At 39.6% G+C, this 17,981-nt stretch overlaps 4 protein-coding genes and 1 non-coding gene across 5 annotated transcripts; all 5 read left to right on the forward strand.

Annotated features, from left to right (window-relative positions):
- Positions 1-643: 643 nt before the first annotated feature.
- On the forward strand, positions 644-4,236 carry LOC126592091 (formin-like protein 11). The gene is made up of 4 exons (XM_050257847.1): positions 644-2,646; positions 2,728-2,918; positions 3,028-3,263; positions 3,416-4,236. The coding sequence occupies exons 1-4, from the start codon at positions 1,025-1,027 to the stop codon at positions 4,142-4,144; spliced, it is 2,778 nt and encodes a 925-aa protein (XP_050113804.1). The 5' UTR covers positions 644-1,024; the 3' UTR covers positions 4,145-4,236.
- A 1,567-nt stretch (positions 4,237-5,803) lies between these two features.
- Positions 5,804-9,156, forward strand: LOC126594432 (luminal-binding protein 5-like). Its single transcript, XM_050260736.1, has 7 exons — positions 5,804-5,978; positions 6,224-6,491; positions 6,887-7,098; positions 7,233-7,952; positions 8,040-8,194; positions 8,304-8,386; positions 8,481-9,156. The coding sequence occupies exons 1-7, from the start codon at positions 5,921-5,923 to the stop codon at positions 8,971-8,973; spliced, it is 1,989 nt and encodes a 662-aa protein (XP_050116693.1). The 5' UTR covers positions 5,804-5,920; the 3' UTR covers positions 8,974-9,156.
- Positions 9,157-12,010: 2,854 nt separating this feature from the next.
- TRNAG-CCC (transfer RNA glycine (anticodon CCC)) lies at positions 12,011-12,081 on the forward strand. Its single transcript has one exon. It is a non-coding gene; the product is annotated as a tRNA-Gly (tRNA).
- Positions 12,082-15,500: 3,419 nt separating this feature from the next.
- LOC126594534 (histone H2A.1-like) lies at positions 15,501-16,309 on the forward strand. Its single transcript, XM_050260891.1, has 2 exons — positions 15,501-15,792; positions 15,894-16,309. Exons 1-2 carry the CDS (start codon positions 15,589-15,591, stop codon positions 16,134-16,136), a joined length of 447 nt encoding a protein of 148 aa, XP_050116848.1. The 5' UTR covers positions 15,501-15,588; the 3' UTR covers positions 16,137-16,309.
- A 136-nt stretch (positions 16,310-16,445) lies between these two features.
- On the forward strand, positions 16,446-17,686 carry LOC126594533 (histone H2A.1-like). The gene is made up of 2 exons (XM_050260890.1): positions 16,446-16,911; positions 17,091-17,686. The coding sequence occupies exons 1-2, from the start codon at positions 16,714-16,716 to the stop codon at positions 17,481-17,483; spliced, it is 591 nt and encodes a 196-aa protein (XP_050116847.1). The 5' UTR covers positions 16,446-16,713; the 3' UTR covers positions 17,484-17,686.
- Positions 17,687-17,981: the final 295 nt, after the last annotated feature.

Raw genomic sequence — 17,981 nt, forward strand, 5'->3', positions numbered from 1 at the left:
GTACATTCCTCTCTGCAATTATGACGGTTGGAGATCTAGTGCCATCACCTTCTACATTGGGTGAGAGACTCGCATGAAATGAGGATGCTAAGATATTGAAGTCCCAAATTCATCACGTAATAGTTTATTTCATATAAGTCATTCTTCATTGCTGATTTAAACGATTTAGATTAAAGAATCCCACAAGAAAATGTAGCAATACATTGAAGTTATGTTCTCTGGGTCACTTGATAACTAAGGGTTTATGGTCACCCTTAAATTTGATATTAAGAGTTGAGATTAAAACATTAAACGCACGTTCATTTATTATCCATCATGAATAACCCAAGGATAAGTAACCATACATTCTTTTTTATCACCTAAGGACCTATATACATTTCTACAATGAGTGATGCTAGGGAGATCATATTTTGCAAACGATATCTAAAGTCCACAATACAAGTAAGTCTACCTCCACTCGAGAAATGATTCAACTGCAAATCCCATGACTCAATTATCATGTAGAGTGGCCTTCATAACTCATAAATCATCACTAAAATTTTGATGAAAAAAATGATGAACTTCTTGATTGGCAATTGATGAATATATAGCAGAAAACATCTTCAACTTTCCTCACATAAAAGACAGTTAAAAATAAGACAAAATAAATGGTGTCAAATTAGGGTTTAGATTGAACATTGTTTGTGAGACATATGGGAAGCAAATTAAGGTGTTTTTGCAGAGGGATTAATGGAGGTGAGGAGAGATAAGAGTGCATGAACAGAGAGGCAAAGAATGGCCGGTCCAACTTCAACTACCAGGCTCAGGGGTTCCTTGGAGTAACTTTAAAGTCTCTCTCTCTCTCTCCCTCTCTCTCTCTCTCTCTGCAATACCTTCATTGCACACCACCTATTCTGCTACACCCACCCAAAGAACTTTTTCTTTTTCCTTTCCTTTTCCAAATAAGTGAACAAAAAGAAGATGATTTATAAACAGAAAGTTAGATTGCTGCTTTGATGATTTTTGGGTTGAGAGAGAGAGAAAAATGGGATACATTTTCTCTCAGATTGTCCTCCTCATGATTTTTTTCATCATATCTTTTCTCCTATCATTACACAATGCAGAGGAGGACTACTTGAATGTTCATGGCCTACAACACCACCTGCATTTCATGGAGGACAATGCCGACGCTCCCCAAAACCTACAAATGCACAAAGGTTCCGGGGAAGATGAAGAGAATGCAGTTTCAGTTGTCGAAAATTTCAGAGCTTTACTTGGTTTGAACAGCTTCCACAAGCGAACGCCGTCGGTTGGTGACAGTAGAAACGTTTCTCCTTCTCCTTCTCCAATTCCCTACAGCAAGGAGGAAGCTCCTAGTCCAGCTCCTGCTCCTGCTCCGGCGCCTCACATTCACGCGGGTTCACCACATCTGCATCCCTTGTGTTCGATCCCAAAGCCTCAAACCATTCACAGAGAAGATAGAGGGGGAATCACGAGGATACTTGTTGCGGTTCTTGCTTCCACAGGAGCTGCAGTTGTTATCTGTGTGTTCGGAATTATTTGGGGTTGCAGGAAGCACAGAAAGCATAAGAAGAAACCCACGAGAGTGATTTCAGTTTTCGGAAAAAAAGGAGGAGCTAAATCAGCAAGCAAGGTGAGGTTAAATCCTGCCACTAATACTTCTGATCTCATTTATCTTGAATCGTTAGGGTTGGATTTAGAGCAGCAACATCAGCAGATTTCTTGTTCCAAAGAAACTTGTGAAACTGTAACTTCTTCACGAAATCATACATTGCTTGAGAGGGAAGAAACAAATCAAGAAGTGATAAAATCGGAATTCAATGATGCTAGTAGTAGTTCTTCCACTAGGGAAATTACGTCTATTCATGAGGATATGATTGCAGAGTCAGTGAAATATGACTCTGATTGTGCTAATTCCGCAACCGGTGACAAAATTACTCTCGTTAATTCTTATTCTTCCGATGATGAATCTTTCCATTCTTTCGGAGATTCGAATTCATCAAATGTCCGCATTTCGAATGCTTCCGCTGGTAGCCTAAATGAGTCATCAGACATTCTCTCCAAAAATATGTCAAATATAGAACCAGATCAACCAACAACCCTAAACCAAAAATCAATTCCGGCTCTTGAATTGCAGTCTCCGAGAAATGGAGAACGCGAAATTCTGAATGCACCGCGATCTTCCAATTGCGAAAAGAATGTCACATTCCCTCCAGCACCACCTCCTCCACCCCCACCACCAATCAAACACTTTCCTCATTTCCATTCTTCTCCTAGTTCAGCTATAATTGCGTCTAAAGCTTCGTGCCCTTCTTCTACATTGCGAAATCTATCACCACCAAGAAAATCAGATTCTTCTTCTAGATCAAACCAAACCCAAGAAGGCGGATTTTCTGCTTCGCCTCAAAACTCCTCTAGAGCTTCAGAAACTCCACCTCATGTTCCTCCACCACCCAGCCCACCTCCCTTTTTGAAAGCGAATAATGGCTTTTTAAAATGTCCACCTCCTCCACCCCTCCCTCAAGCTGCGCCATTGGGAAGAGATGGAACTCCGTTGCCTAAACTGAAGCCGTTACATTGGGACAAAGTCAGAGCTGCACCGGATAATTCCATGGTGTGGGACATGCTGAGATCAAGCTCATTTGAGTAAGTTACTTATGTTTTCAGATGTGATTTCGGTTTCTTTTTTTTCTTTTTTCTGTTTAAAACTGTACTAATCATGAACAGGCTGGACGAGGAAATGATTGAATCGCTTTTCGGATACAATCTACAAAGATCAATGAAGAATGATGAAGCAAAATGCAAGAGCCCTTCTCCAAGCAAGCATGTTCTTGAGCCAAAGCGACTACAGAACATAACCATACTCTCAAAAGCCCTGAATTCTACTGCTGAGCAAGTATGCGAAGCACTAGTACAAGGTATATATGAAACTTCTTGAACGTATAACTTCTAAAGACATGACGTCCTGCAGAAAGTGGGACTAGTACTCTAAACAACGAAAACCTAACAAGATTAAAACATTAACAGGCAATGGATTGTGTTTGCAACAATTGGAAGCACTTGTAAGGATGGAACCCACCAAGGAAGAAGAGGCTAAACTCACCGGCTTCAAAGGAGACATCAATGAACTAGGGTCCGCGGAGAGGTTTGTGAAGGCCGTGCTTAATGTGCCTTTCGCCTTCCAACGAGTTGAAGCAATGCTTTACAGAGAAACATTTGAAGATGAGGTGGTTCATCTCAGGAACTCCTTTTCAGTGCTAGAGGTAGGGCATGTTCAGGAATGCTTATATATGAAGCACTTCTGTTTACAAGCGTTTCTGCCAGATGTGTTTTTTTCATACATCAAGAAGCATATTTGAAACGAAAATCTAATCTCTTTCTTTTTGTAAAAATTACGGTTTAATTTGTACTACAGGAGGCCTGCAAGGAACTGCGATCAAGCAGGCTCTTCTTGAAGCTACTCGAAGCCGTGTTGAAAACAGGAAATCGAATGAATGTGGGAACCATCCGAGGAGGAGCTAAAGCATTCAAGCTAGACACACTGCTCAAGCTCTCCGACATAAAAGGAACCGACGGAAAAACCACCTTGCTACATTTTGTTGTGCAAGAAATTATTAGGACGGAAGGGATTCGAGTTTCGGATAGCATCGTGGGGAGGATCAGCCAGAAGAACAAAACCAAAACCGTAGAAGAAAAAGAAGAAGACTACAGAAGAATGGGGCTTGACCTAGTTTCCGGCCTCAGCACCGAGCTCTACAACGCGAAGAAAACAGCCACATTGGACTTGGATGTTCTTGCAAGCAGTGTATCAAATCTCTCAGATGGAATGGATAAAATCAAACATCTGGTGCACGAGGATTTGTGCATGGATGAGAAGAGTGGTAATTTGGTGGATTCGATGAAATCGTTCATATGTTATGCAGAGAAGGGTTTGAGAGAGTTGCAGGGTGATGAGAGTAGGGTTTTGTCACAGGTGAAGGAGATTACAGAGTATTTTCATGGAAATGTGAGCAAGGAAGAAGCTAATCCGCTTCGGATTTTCGTGATTGTTAGGGACTTTTTGGGAATGTTGGATCATGTTTGTAAAGAGCTTAGAAGCTCAAAAGCTTCCCGCACTCCAAATCCTCTTGCTCCATTCAAATAGGCTGTAGATTTTAATGAGTTTGTTTTGGTGTGTTTATATGATGGATTTTCATTCACTAAGCAACAATGTATAACCTGGTTTTGAATTTTGTACGTAGGGTTTTGGCCTTTAGGCTGTGCTGGGTTGAATTTCATACCTAATTAAAACTAATGAAAATAGTTTGAAAACTGTGAGTTTTAATCAAAATGACAAAAAAGTGTTGTAAGTGAATGGTACCGGAAGTGTTTCGTTAAAACTTCTAATTAAAAATGTGTCAATTCATATTGTCATATCTAGGAATTGTGGCAGGTCGAGTGGGGTCCATTTTAGTGGATGTGGACTTGACTTTTTTTTGTTTGTAAACGAGTTCAAGCCCGTCCGAGTTAATGTATTTTTATTACTGGAATCGCCTCATTTTGAATTCATTTGATATGGTCTGGTTCTTATGGGTTAAATAGATCCATTTTCAATTATTTGTAGTATAACAAAACAACGATATAAAACAATCTCTATATGTTTCCGTTAGGAAAGAATTACGTCTAACAAAGTCAATACCAACAAATGTTCTGAAAGAAGTTTGATTGTTGTTGTACTTCTTAGGGTTTGATAGATATGTAATTGGATCATGGGCTTCATTGTGGACCATTAATAAAATGACAAGTGCTAAAACAACTCTTAAACGGTCCCGGCCAAGTTACCTGCACATGAGAAATATAGACTTAGTTTTACAGAAGTTGGGTCCAACTCAGACCACTTTGAAAATTAAAATAAGGACCGAATGGTCTTACATCAGTTTAGGTAACACGGGTCCAAAGACCCGTATGCCCATCCTTGGTCAAATCTACTCTGATTTATGATTTATGGTGTGTGTTATATTGACACGTTTTAAAAGATTAGAGGAGTTCATAATGAAATAAAAAGCCAAACTGAAAAATCAAAAGAAAATCTTCAGCAACGCCACTAAAACTAAAGCTTGGTTAACAGAATCTCTCCTTCATTCGGCTTCCACATGGTCTCATTTTGGAGAGATTTTTCAATGTAACCAGAACATTAAGTGGTACACCACGTGTTACTATGCAAATAGTGGGATATGTGTGTTAAAAAGTTAATAACTTAAAAAACAAAATTTCTCACCACTTGCATAAAAACACTTAATGCACCCCGTGTTTCCGTCTCAATGAAAATTTTCTCCTCATTTTGGTAGACCCGAACACTGGAGTCCCACGTGTCCTGAGAAAGACGGATAACTTGCACGGCTGTCGGAAACCAAGAATTTCTCCACGGAAAGTGTTGCGGTGTCATGTTGGATGGGTTTGGGCCTCCGTGAGGACATAGTAATAATGGGCCAAAACAAAGCAACTGTGGTCCAGCGCAGCCCAGACTCTGAAACAAAGACTCAAATTACAATAACACCCTCGTTCGTTTATTGAATACCCGATCTACCCTCCAACCGCCACGAATCCCCGCGCGCCGTTTTCCCCTTCTTCACAATTCAAGAAGCATCCGGATTCCAACCGAATCCACGCGTCAAAAGCATACAAGCTTTGACATCATGTCCCAGTAAGTAGCCAACAACGAGCCCTGACGCAAAACTGCCGACGTGGCGCATCGCCATTGGACGAAAATACCTCCGATCAAAACATAACCGAACGGAGCCAAACAGTATATAAACAACCCCCTCACCCTCACCTATTTCACTCAGAAACCAAAATTCACAAGCTCACAAAAATCTCAACAAAAAAGGAGAAGATTTACAGAAAAAGCTCAAATTACAGAGGAGCTTCGAGAAGGAAATCAATGGAGGTGAAGAGGATCCATGCATTGTCGTTCGCGTTTCTGCTTCTCTTTGTTTCAGGTACCAAGTCATCAAATATAGTCCGGCTATGGAACGAATGTCTGTTTGTTATTAAGTGATGAATACTAAAGAACGAACGTTAATTCTGTCACGGATAATGTGCTCGATTTTAAGAATATACGTACGGAAATTTTTAGTTCATTTAGTTGATCAATAATTTTCAGCCTTGAGTTTGAACTTTTGATTATTTTTTATTCGTATAATTTGCTGAAGAATTTGGTGTTTTTAATTTTTGTTTTGGGTAGAATTCCTGTGTGGAATAGCGGTAGCAGCCGAAGATTCACCGAAGGTGGGGACGGTGATCGGAATCGATCTCGGAACGACGTATTCTTGTGTGGCGGTTTATAAGAACGGTCATGTGGAAATCATAGCGAACGATCAAGGCAACAGAATCACACCCTCCTGGGTCGCGTTCACTGATACGGAGCGTTTGATCGGAGAGGCGGCGAAGAACCAAGCCCCTCTCAACGCAGAACGCACCATTTTCGACGTCAAGCGGCTCATTGGGAGAAAGTAAGCAAATTTACTTAGTAATTTGGCTGCAAGAGACTGGTTTTTTTTTTTTTTTTGTGTTTTTAATTTGGATTATTAACTTTTAAATGGGGAAAGTAAGCAAATTTTTTACTTGCTAAATTGGATTAATCGGAAGGGGATGTGGTTTATCTATGTGTTTAATTTGGATTATGAAATTAGATGGATAAAATTAAGAAACTTTACTTCGTATTTGGACTGGAAGGAGTTGTGGCTTATCTGTGTGTTTAATTTGGATTATGAAATTAAATGGGAAATTTAAGAAAATTTACATGATAATTGGATTGGAAGGGGATGTGGAATTGTGGCTTATCTGTGTGTTTAATTTGGATTATGAATTAATTGGGTTCTGTTCGATTTGGTGTTTTGATCTGTAGGTTTGATGATCCAGAGGTGCAGAGAGATATTAAGTATTTACCCTATAAGGTTGTGAACAAAGATGGGAAGCCTTACATTCAGGTGAAGGTTAAAGGTGAAACCAAGGTTTTTAGCCCTGAGGAAATCAGTGCTATGATTTTGGGGAAGATGAAGGAAACCGCCGAGGCCTATCTTGGGAAGAAGATCAAAGATGCCGTGGTAACCGTTCCAGGTAATGCTCGAAAATCTCTTTGACAAATCTTTTATAGCCCTGTGGACGGTTGTTAGATAGTACAATGAGAAGACATAGGGTTTATGTTATTGTGTTCATTGGTCTGATGGGTTTGCTTTGATTGGTTCTTGTAGCGTATTTCAATGATGCGCAGAGGCAGGCTACAAAGGATGCAGGCATCATTGCCGGGCTCAATGTGGCTCGGATAATCAATGAGCCCACGGCCGCAGCCATTGCCTATGGTCTAGACAAGAAAGAAGAGAAGAACATACTGGTTTATGATCTTGGTGGTGGTACATTTGATGTTAGCATCTTGACCATTGACAATGGCGTGTTTGAGGTGAGGTCTACGAGTGGAGACACTCACTTGGGAGGAGAGGACTTCGACCATAGAGTGATGGACTACTTCATCAAGTTGATCAAGAAGAAATATAACAAAGATATTAGCAAGGACAACAAAGCTCTCGGGAAACTTCGAAAGGAATGTGAGAGAGCTAAGAGAGCGTTGAGTAGCCAGCATCAGGTTCGAGTGGAGATTGAATCTCTTTTTGACGGCATTGATTTTTCGGAGCCATTGACAAGGGCTAGATTCGAGGAGTTGAACATGGACTTGTTCAAGAAAACCATGGGGCCAGTGAAAAAGGCTATGGAAGATGCAGGCTTGAAGAAGAAAGATATTAATGAGATTGTTCTGGTTGGAGGGAGTACCCGAATTCCTAAGGTGCAACAGATGTTGAAGGACTACTTCGATGGGAAAGAGCCGAGCAAGGGGATCAATCCTGATGAGGCTGTTGCATATGGTGCTGCAGTTCAAGGTGGAGTTCTCAGTGGCGAAGGCGGAGAAGAAACCAAAGGTAATCATATAGTGAGAGCACTTATTTTGAATTTAGTTTGCTGATGTCAACATAATTTGCAAAGGACTAAAATTTGTTTTTCCGCAGATCTTCTTTTGCTTGATGTCGCTCCATTGAGTCTTGGTATCGAAACAGTTGGTGGCGTCATGACAAAATTGATTCCAAGGAACACTGTCATCCCGACGAAGAAGTCTCAAGTCTTCACCACTTATCAGGACCAGCAAACCACAGTAACCATCAAGGTGTGTCTAACAGATAAATGCAGAGACTAGTTAGATGGGAATTTTTACATTTTGCATAGCTTGTGCTTTTCTGGTACTTTAACTAGTGTATGTGTTTGAAATTAATCAGGTGTACGAAGGTGAAAGAAGCTTGACGAAGGATTGTCGTGAGCTTGGAAAGTTTGATCTCACCGGCATTCCACCTGCTCCAAGGTAGTTAATTGTTTGGGGTAAATTTGGTCTGGTCTAACATTTGTAAAGACGAATTGTGTACTGAAAGCTGCATGGTTTAACTTTTTGGTTGCAGGGGAGTGCCCCAAATCGAGGTGACATTTGAGGTCGATGCAAATGGCATACTACACGTGAGGGCTGAGGACAAGGCCGCGAAGAAGTCTCAATCCATAACGATCACAAATGACAAGGGGCGTCTAAGCCAGGAAGAAATAGAGAGAATGGTGAAGGAGGCTGAGGAGTTTGCCGAGGAGGATAACAAAGTGAGGGAAAAAATAGATGCCAGAAACAAACTTGAGACCTACATTTACAGCATGAAGAGCACTGTCAATGACAAGGACAAGCTGGCCGATAAGATTGATTCGGATGACAAGGAGAAGATCGAAAGCACGCTGAAGGAGGCGCTCGAGTGGCTGGATGACAACCAAAACGCCGAGAAGGATGATTTCGATGAGAAGCTGAAGGAGGTGGAGGCAGTGTGCAATCCGGTGATAAAGCAAGTGTATGAGAAGAGTGGTGGAAGTTCTGGTGGTTCACAGGATGAGGAAGAACCAAATGATGAGCTGTAGAAACCACGAAACGCAGAATGTTTGAGAGTTTCACTGTTCTTTTTTCTTCTCCTTTTCTTTTTGGCGGGTGTTAAGAGCTTAAAATGTAGCATGATTGATAGTGTCTATGTAATAGTATGTATATTTGAACATTCATTTCGAACTTTTAATTCCGAATGAAAATTAGAGTTTTTTGGGTTTCAAGTTTCGTTGTTCAAGCAAGGGCGGATCCAATATTTTTTTTTTTGGGTGGGCTAGTTGAAAATAGTACCATATGTTTATTTTTTAGGAAAACTAATGAAAAGGGCTTGAAAACTTTGAGTTTTAATGATAAGGACAAAATAAAGAGTAAAGTGAATAGTACCAGGATTGACTTTTTAGTGTAAAAATGTGGTTTTTCGTTAAAGTGAACAGTACCGGATGTTTTTCACCTTTTTTTTTTTTTGCTTATATAAAGTTATATAATAATCAATATAAAAAAACAACAATATAATATAAATTATTCTCAAAATTATAACCCTAACCAATCAATTCAATGACCATATAAATAATTAACATACTAATTAAATCAAGAATAAGTAAATAAAGAGATTAAGAATGTACCAAAGGTGACATTCATTAGAAAATTGCAACGGAAAGTAAGGAATTGCAAAAATAGGGGGTTTAATTGTGGATTTAAATAAGGGAACTTTAACGAAAAGCACCCGGTACTGTTCACTTTAACGAAAAACCACATTTTTACACTAAAAAGTCAATCCTGGTACTATTCACTTTACCCTTTATTTTGTCCTTATCATTAAAACTCAAAGTTTTCAAATCTTTTTCATTAATTTTCCTTTTAAAGAAATTAGTATTCTTTTCTTGAGTAAGAAGCATAGAGGCTAAATTACATAGGGTAAATGATCTTTTTCTTTAAATAATAGGATAAAGGGGACTAGAGATATGACTAATTTATAATTTTTAGCATAAAACGTATTATTTACTACGGAATTGGATCCTCGCCGGATCTAATTCATGGGGATCCTAGGGATCAACCCATGTGGGCCGTTGATCAAAAATCGTGCGGCCACAATTTTTTTTCTTTTTTATATTTTTCACGTAAAACGAGACTGTTTTACTTTTAAAGCATTTAATTGTGACCGCACGATTTTTGATCAACGGCCCACGTGGGTTGATCCTTAGGATCCCCAGCAATTAGATCCGGCGAGGATCCAATTCCATTTACTACCTATCATCTACTAAATATACAATAAATAATAATATGTATTGAAATTGATAGACTATAAGCATGAATAGATCTATTCACAAACCCATTTTACTTCCAACACAACCTTATTAATATTTTATCAGTAATCATCTTCAATTTATTCGATCCGAACAATCAACAGTTAAAAGAAGTGTGTAAGAAGTAAAGATTAATACATAAATATCACTACCCTTACAGAAAACCTCCATGATCTATAGCCTACCTTAGCCTTGTGGGTGGCTACGCCATTGTGTTCAAGGATAAACACGAGAAAACATAACAACTCGTACGAATGTGGCCCTCAAGAAAATTAACACAATACCACAATTTAACACGTGATGGAATAATGAGTGAGAGGCAATAGATCGTGTTCGAATTTACCTAGCTATATTTGTATAATATTCGTTTTAATTCATAAGTTGATCAGCACATTGAACAATATTATAAATAATGACTTATAAACTAATTTATCTTTTGCAGATGTTATTTAATTTATATTTTCCGTTGAAACTTATTTTATCTCATTTTATCCTTTGAAACTATCATTTTATATTTTTATTTATTTTTAAAGTGTTTTTGCATACTTTGTATTAGGGGTGGGTTCAAAAAACCAAACTGAACACTAAACCGAGATCAAAAAAATCGAACCGAACAAAAAAACTGAACCTAAATGAAAAAACCGAATCGAACCGAATTCTTTTGGTTCGGTTTCGGTTTCGATTTCAGTGGTCTAGAAACCAAACCGAACGAAATTAATTATTTTTTGTTTTTATATTTAATGATCTGTTTTGGGTATTATTTTCTAAACCCAATTTGTAGCCCAAATATGCTAAACCCAATGTGTTGCCAAATTTTAAGCCCAACATATTAGAAAAATGAAAACTAATGAAAAAAAACTTGAAACTTTGAGTTTTAATGATAATGACAAAATAAAAGGTAAAATGAATAGTAGCATAATTGACTTTTTAGTATAAAAATATAATTTTTCGTTAAAGTGAACATTATAAAGAGTTTTTCGCATTAAAAAAGGCATTTAGTAACTCTCTAAACCCAAACTTTAAAGCCCAAAATATTGTTTCTTTACCAATATCCAAATTTAAAAAAAAATCATGAAAAAAACCAAACCGAATAGTAACTTCGGTTTGGTTTCCAATTTCGACCAAAAACCGAACCGAACATAACCGAACCCACTCTTACTTTGTTTGAAAGATTGTACGAAAGATTCTTGAATAGTGGAGAATTTTTGGTGCATAAGTTCGATTGGACGTTGCATGGTGGAGCAAGAACGGAGGATTTAGACGTGACCGAGGTTTAACCAGACACCTTAAGTACCATCTCGAGGCCATTGTCATCCCTTCCATCTTTCATTCTTTAATTATTAATTTATTACACGCAATTATGATTGGTATACATGAGAGATTCTCTCCTTGAGCTATTGCCTGCTCGAGAAACCGAGATATTGATAACATAGTTGGAAAAACATCTCGGACTTGGCTTCTCTGCCCTCCCACTTCTCATACACTCTTATCTCCTCCTATTTGTACGGTCACGGTTAAGTCACGTCAACATTTTATATTACTATTGCTTTTTGTCTTATTATCTCTATAAAAAAATCAATATAAAATGTTGACATGGCTTAATTGTGACCGCAAAAAATAGGAGGGGATGAGAGTGTATGAGAAGTGGGAGGGAAGAGAAACCAGGTCCAAACATCTTTGTTCTTTGGTGTACTAGGTGATTTGTACTTCATAAATCTAATTAGGCACAGTTTTTATACAGATTATGTATAAACTGGAGAAACATAAACAACAAGCGCATCTGGTGTAGTGGTATCATAGTACCCTCCCACGGTACTGACCAGGGTTCGATTCCCTGGATGCGCACCAGTTTTTTACATTTTATACCTTTTTCACATTTTATACATTTTATACCTTTTTCACATTTATTCATTGCCACTTAGTACTACAGTTTAATAATATTCTCTTTTACTTGTAAGTGAGGCGTTTTGGATTCAATTTTTACAAAAGACATATCAAATATGAAATAACAACCAGTAGAAGCGTAACTTTTGGAGAAAAATTATGTTGAGATTTTCAATGCATTTCAAATAATAAAGAGATTTTACATAATTTCAAAGATAATGTCACGCATTATGTGCCTTAAAAGATGGTGGGCAATTTTCTTAAAATGCCAGGCAAAACAAAAGGAAAAGTTATATGGCATCCCTTAAAGTAATGAATCTTTAATTATGTTCCTTCTTTCTTCCATTGTTCTCATATCTCATCTTTAATTCTTTAGAAATCCAACTACATGGATATCAATTGTCACATCCCGTCCCGAGATTCTATTCTCGAGGTTGTGAAACGACGAAACTGCCATGGCGGTTACTAAAGTATGGGTGTGACATATTATGAATAATATATATTCTTCCCTAAGTTTTGGAAAAATTGGAATTTGATTAAAGGATGTGTGTATATATTTGTGTGGTTAGGGAATTAAAGAGTGGAATATTTTTGAGGGACCACACACACACACACGGGATTCCCTGTCCCTTTCCCTGTGCCCTCTATCTCTCTCCCCTTCTCAGTTCTTCCTCTCTCCCTCTCGACTCGTACGGACGAGGCACCAAAACCCTCCAACCTTCACGGATCGATGTCAAAAAGGTAAGTTTGTGAATCCTTGCAAGCTTGTGAGTTCATTGGTGTAATTTTTAGAACTTGGAACCCTCGATATCACGTGAAATCCAAAACCCATTTTGAGATCACTGTTCATGCACACGTGAATTGTTGGATTTCAGGAAATTCTAAGCTTATAGTGAGCTTAGTGAGGTCCTAAGGAAGCTCAGAGTACTTAGTTTGAAGGTTTTGGACGTCGGGATCATTGAGTTCAAAATTGGCCGGTTTTCTTAGAATTTTTCCGGTGAGATTTCGTTATTTTTAGAGCCTTAAATTAGTCTAACGTGATTCTACATGTTGAGGGCTTCAAATTGATATAAAATAAGAAGAAATTGGTTGAGAAATGACGGAGAACGAGGAGATTGAAAAATCTCCAGTTTTCTGGCCACCAGAAAAACCAGTCCGCACGAGCCCAAGGTAGGAGACGCGCATGGGGGCGCGTAGACCCGTGCATGTCCAGGAGCGTGGGGGTGCGTGACAAGCCCAAAATTTTTTCTAAAAATATGTCGACGTTCGTGACGTCGAGTAGGTCACTGTGGTATATTCATATACCCAAATTGAGCACCGTATGAGAAGTTATTTCGAATTGTCGGTTATGTGCTTTAATTAACGTTTTTATAGTTGTTTCGCATATAGGTGACACCTATCCCGATGACGAGCGCATCCAGGGACGTCACGGGGGTTACGACCCATCGACTTACCAGTGGATAGGCAATATTTTATGTTTATACCTATATACTATTGATTTTCCCATAAATTGAATTTAAATGAAAGTAGGTTTTAAAATGCCATGCATGCATATTGTGAATTATATGAATTGATATTTGATGCATATATATATATATATATATATATATATATATGTGAATTGGTGTTGTGGACGCACATGTGAGTATCAGGTGAGTTTTATGTTATTCATGTGAATTATTGATGATATGAATTGTGTTGAGAGCTCATAACCTGCACCTCTGGTGTTAGTGCTTATAGTATTCACCGCACCGCACGCTCACCTTGGATCCAAATAGGTGCATGTTGTACATACCATGAGAGGGTTTCGACATGCTAGTCGTACAGACCATTAGAGATGGTTAGGACTGGTAGGTGACCTTAGATTATGCGCGCAAATGATTGATGAGAGAAGCACTAGAGCGTATTATTTCACCATTCTTGTCGTACATACTACTTCAGGTAGTTCCGACTTATGTGCAGAGTAACGCCGTACAGGTCACCGTGGTGACTCCGGCTGGATTTGATAGCGAGCTATAGAATTAACCGTACATGACCAACTACAGGGTCTCCGGTTGATTCATTATGTCACCTGTTATATTGATGCATCCATATTCAGTCATTGACATTATTGCATGGCATACTTGTTGATTTTGGTAAAGATTAATGTTTTGAGAGATTTGAACAAATATTATGCTATTATGTTATTTTCTGGGAAAGTATACAGGTTTTACAGCGAGGGGTTATAATTGTTTTAAATGAAATGTTTTGGAAAACTTTGGTTTTACTGACCCATTCAATTTTGTTTTGCGCCCCTCCAGGTTCTAGTTAGCAGTTGGTGGCTCACGAGGTTTTCTTCGGCGTTCTGACAGACTGCCTGCATGTAGGACTCACCTGCGGGTGTTGCAATTTAATTATAGTCCTACTTGACTGCACCTAGTATTTATGCTCTGAAATTGTGTACTGCACACTTAAACTCACTCTAGCATGCTAGTTGGATATTAGTGCTAGTAGTTGGTTTTTATTCCTTCGTATTTCTCATATCTTTTGCTTCCGCATCGCACTTTTGGTTACGTCACGCTCACGTGACGGCCAGCACACCCTGATTCTAGGATCGGGGTGTGTCATCGATCGTGTAATTTTCTCCCTAATAGGCGTCTCTTCCTCACTCTTCTTCTTCTTTGTGCCGAATGCAACGAGTTTTACACGTTAACTAGCGAACTCAATAGGGGAAAATATAAATTTGGGACATTATTTACTTTTATTTTTTTAACAAGCGAGATGTATCTCATAAAATGTAAGTTTTATATACATTTCCGACTAAAATAACTATTGTAAATCCTGTTTATTGGAGAGCCTTCAAGTTTGTAGTCAACAGAAAATGTAAATTATAAATTTCAAGACATTTTACATCTTTCGTTAAAAATAACTAGATGAAACCAATAAACTATGCGTGTGCAATTAAGTACTAGCCTAAACCCGTACATTTTGTATGTAACAATTTTTTTTGGGAAATGTGGGAGCAACTTATATTTGTATCTTTTAAATTAGACATATGTTATGATCACATATGAATGATAAAAGTTAAAAAATGACAAAATTTAATTTGTGCGAAATTACATAAACTGTTCATAATTTTCTGTAGAACATGGACTAAATTGTATTTTAATGAATGACAAAAAAGTCTCACAGCATTGATCCAAAAGCATATGCAGCGCTCCAACTAGTCGCCACACCCAAAAGGACTTGGATTGCCAGCATGTCATTAAATCACAGCCGTTGATCGTCATAAATATCACAACCCTTCCCTTCAATTAAAACTCATCTCATTGGCCGCACCAAATCCGCACGGATTGCCAGCGTGGCACACCCCCATTATAAACACCACTCACCAAACCAGTCCTGACCAAATTCAAATCCCAGAGCGTCGAAACAAACACTTTCCCTCCTAAACGCATCGTTTTCGTTTCCCCAGAAAGCTCAGAGAGAATGGAAACCACGAAAGTCACCAAGGGCGCCGGCGGAAGAAGAGGCGGAGAGAGGAAGAAGTCGGTGTCTAAGTCAGTAAAAGCCGGCCTGCAATTCCCCGTCGGTCGTATTGCCCGTTTCCTCAAAAAGGGCCGCTACGCCCAGCGCACCGGTACCGGCGCTCCCATTTACCTCGCCGCCGTCCTCGAATACCTCGCAGCCGAGGTAATTTCACGATCCACTTTTTTCAGATCTAAACCTTTTCCGTTTATGTGTATGGATATTCAATTTTTGCTAATTAATTTACGGTGGCGGATCGAAATCAGGTGCTGGAATTGGCGGGAAACGCGGCACGTGACAACAAAAAGACTCGGATCAACCCGAGGCACGTGCTCTTGGCCGTGAGAAACGACGAGGAGCTTGGAAAGCTCCTTGCCGGAGTGACCATCGCAAGCGGCGGCGTGCTCCCCAACATCAACCCAGTCTTGCTTCCGAAGAAAACCGGCTCCCAGGAAGGCGAGAAGGCGCCCAAATCTCCCAAGGCAGCAAAGTCGCCCAAGAAGGCATAAAACGCACGCCGTTCTCAGTAGGAATATCTACAAAGTCTAGGGGTATTTTAGTCTTTTGGTTAATCTGATGTAACGATATGTGTTGTTTGTTGTTCAAAAATGCATTAAGGGTATATCTGGAATTCAGTGGAAAAATATGGTTTTGTGAATTAAAATTCCGTTTCCCATCGTAACTTGGAATTTCATTTTATTTATTTAAACGTGAAATTTCACCAGTGCCCCTCAAAATTTATTAAGGAAAAAGAGATGTTTATCTTTATTTATTTGCAAGATAATTGGGTTAATCCCGAAAGAAAATACAGAAATTGGTTCTTAATTAGCAATTTACCAAAAAACCCGTGGAACGCAAACATGAACCTTAACTCCTCCAAACCCGCTCACGGTAAATCCTGGATAGCTACGTGTCTCTTTTGCAGCCGTCGATCGTATAAAATCACGGATCGCCCAGGTGGCGCATTTCCCTATAAGAACGACCGGCCAAATTCCGCGGTTCCCAAATTTAAAATCAGAGCGCTACGAAGCCCTTGAACTTTCCCTCCAAAACGATCGTTTCACTTGTAAACCCGTGAGCGAGGAAATGGTCGCCGCGATCAGCGGAGGCTTCGGTGGCAGGAAAGGCGGAGGGAGGAAGAAGGTTACTAAATCGTCCAGGGCTGGCCTGCAATTTCCGGTGGGTCGGATCGGCCGTTTCCTAAAAGCCGGTCGCTACGCCCAGCGCATCGGCACCGGGGCTCCGATTTATCTGGCCGCTGTTCTTGAATACCTCGCTGCTGAGGTAGTCTTACATCTAATTTACATTTTTTTTCCTCAAAAATCAAAATATTTTTAGTCTGGTCTGGTTATTGTGTGAAAAATTCTCTTGAAATCGTTCTGTTTCTATTTGCTGTTTGGTTGCCGAGAAAATTCGGCAAACGAAAATGAGAGCTGAGTTTTTTGGGTTGGTTGTCGAATTAGGTTCTGGAATTGGCTGGGAATGCGGCACGTGACAACAAGAAGAGTCGAATCACCCCGCGGCACGTGCAATTGGCCGTGAGGAACGACGAGGAGTTGGGAAAGCTTTTGAAAGGAGTGACCATCGCCAGCGGGGGTGTGCTTCCACATATAAACCCCGTTTTGCTTCCGAAGCCGGCCTTCAACGGTGGTGATGCCAAAAAGAAGGCTGCGAAGTCTCCCAAACCCGCCAAGACCGTCGCCGATATCCCTTCCGCTCCCGCCGCTGAATTTTCTCCAAACCCGCCTGCGGCGGCTGCCGATTCAGCTTCTGATGTTGCGGAAAATGTCCCCAATTCCCCCAATGCTTCGAGGAGCTCGTCGTCTGGTGTTTCTGGTTTATCAACAACTACATGATCATGAATGTCAGTGACTGAGTAGGGAAGTTAGGTAATTTAGTCTGTGTTTTGGATTTTGGTTTATGGGGTAATCACTGGTTTAGTGAGTAGTGCTCAAATGGGACTTGTAGAGGGTTGGATATACTCTGGGCAGCCTCCAATGGATTTTTCTTGCTTTTGTGAATGGAAATGGTGATCAAAATGCAACCTTTTTGGTGAAAATTTGACTTTTCGAAATGCAAGTGGTTGGACACATTGACCTGTCGAATTAGCCTACCTCACATATGCAACTAATAATGTTCTTCGAATTTCTCCCTTGTCCTTGAATTTGGCTTCGAGACCCAATTTTCTAAACATGCCAAGATGTTTCAATGGTCAATTTGATCTCTTTTCAGTTAGCTTTCTCCATGCGAATAGATGAAAATAGAATTCAGATCCTCTTCGGATCTCGCAGTCTAGAGCTGACGGATAGCGTAATTCGAGCCGTTCAAGAGAGTTAGATTCGAACCTTTAGGTT

This window comes from Malus sylvestris, chromosome 12 (genome assembly GCF_916048215.2).
Source record: "Malus sylvestris chromosome 12, drMalSylv7.2, whole genome shotgun sequence".
NCBI lineage: Eukaryota > Viridiplantae > Streptophyta > Magnoliopsida > Rosales > Rosaceae > Malus > Malus sylvestris.

Excerpts from the sequence above, each read along its gene's own strand:
- LOC126594534 (XM_050260891.1), top strand. The coding sequence starts at position 15,589 with ATGGAAACCACGAAAGTCACCAAGGGCGCCGGCGGAAGAAGAGGCGGA. Across the intron at positions 15,793-15,893 it reads TCGAATACCTCGCAGCCGAG|GTGCTGGAATTGGCGGGAAA; the intron begins GTAATTTCACGA and ends GATCGAAATCAG.
- LOC126594432 (XM_050260736.1), top strand. The coding sequence starts at position 5,921 with ATGGAGGTGAAGAGGATCCATGCATTGTCGTTCGCGTTTCTGCTTCTC. Across the intron at positions 6,492-6,886 it reads AAGCGGCTCATTGGGAGAAA|GTTTGATGATCCAGAGGTGC; the intron begins GTAAGCAAATTT and ends TTTGATCTGTAG. Across the intron at positions 8,195-8,303 it reads AAACCACAGTAACCATCAAG|GTGTACGAAGGTGAAAGAAG; the intron begins GTGTGTCTAACA and ends GAAATTAATCAG.
- LOC126592091 (XM_050257847.1), top strand. The coding sequence starts at position 1,025 with ATGGGATACATTTTCTCTCAGATTGTCCTCCTCATGATTTTTTTCATC. Across the intron at positions 2,919-3,027 it reads ATGCGAAGCACTAGTACAAG|GCAATGGATTGTGTTTGCAA; the intron begins GTATATATGAAA and ends AAACATTAACAG. Across the intron at positions 3,264-3,415 it reads ACTCCTTTTCAGTGCTAGAG|GAGGCCTGCAAGGAACTGCG; the intron begins GTAGGGCATGTT and ends TTTGTACTACAG.
- LOC126594533 (XM_050260890.1), top strand. The coding sequence starts at position 16,714 with ATGGTCGCCGCGATCAGCGGAGGCTTCGGTGGCAGGAAAGGCGGAGGG. Across the intron at positions 16,912-17,090 it reads TTGAATACCTCGCTGCTGAG|GTTCTGGAATTGGCTGGGAA; the intron begins GTAGTCTTACAT and ends TTGTCGAATTAG.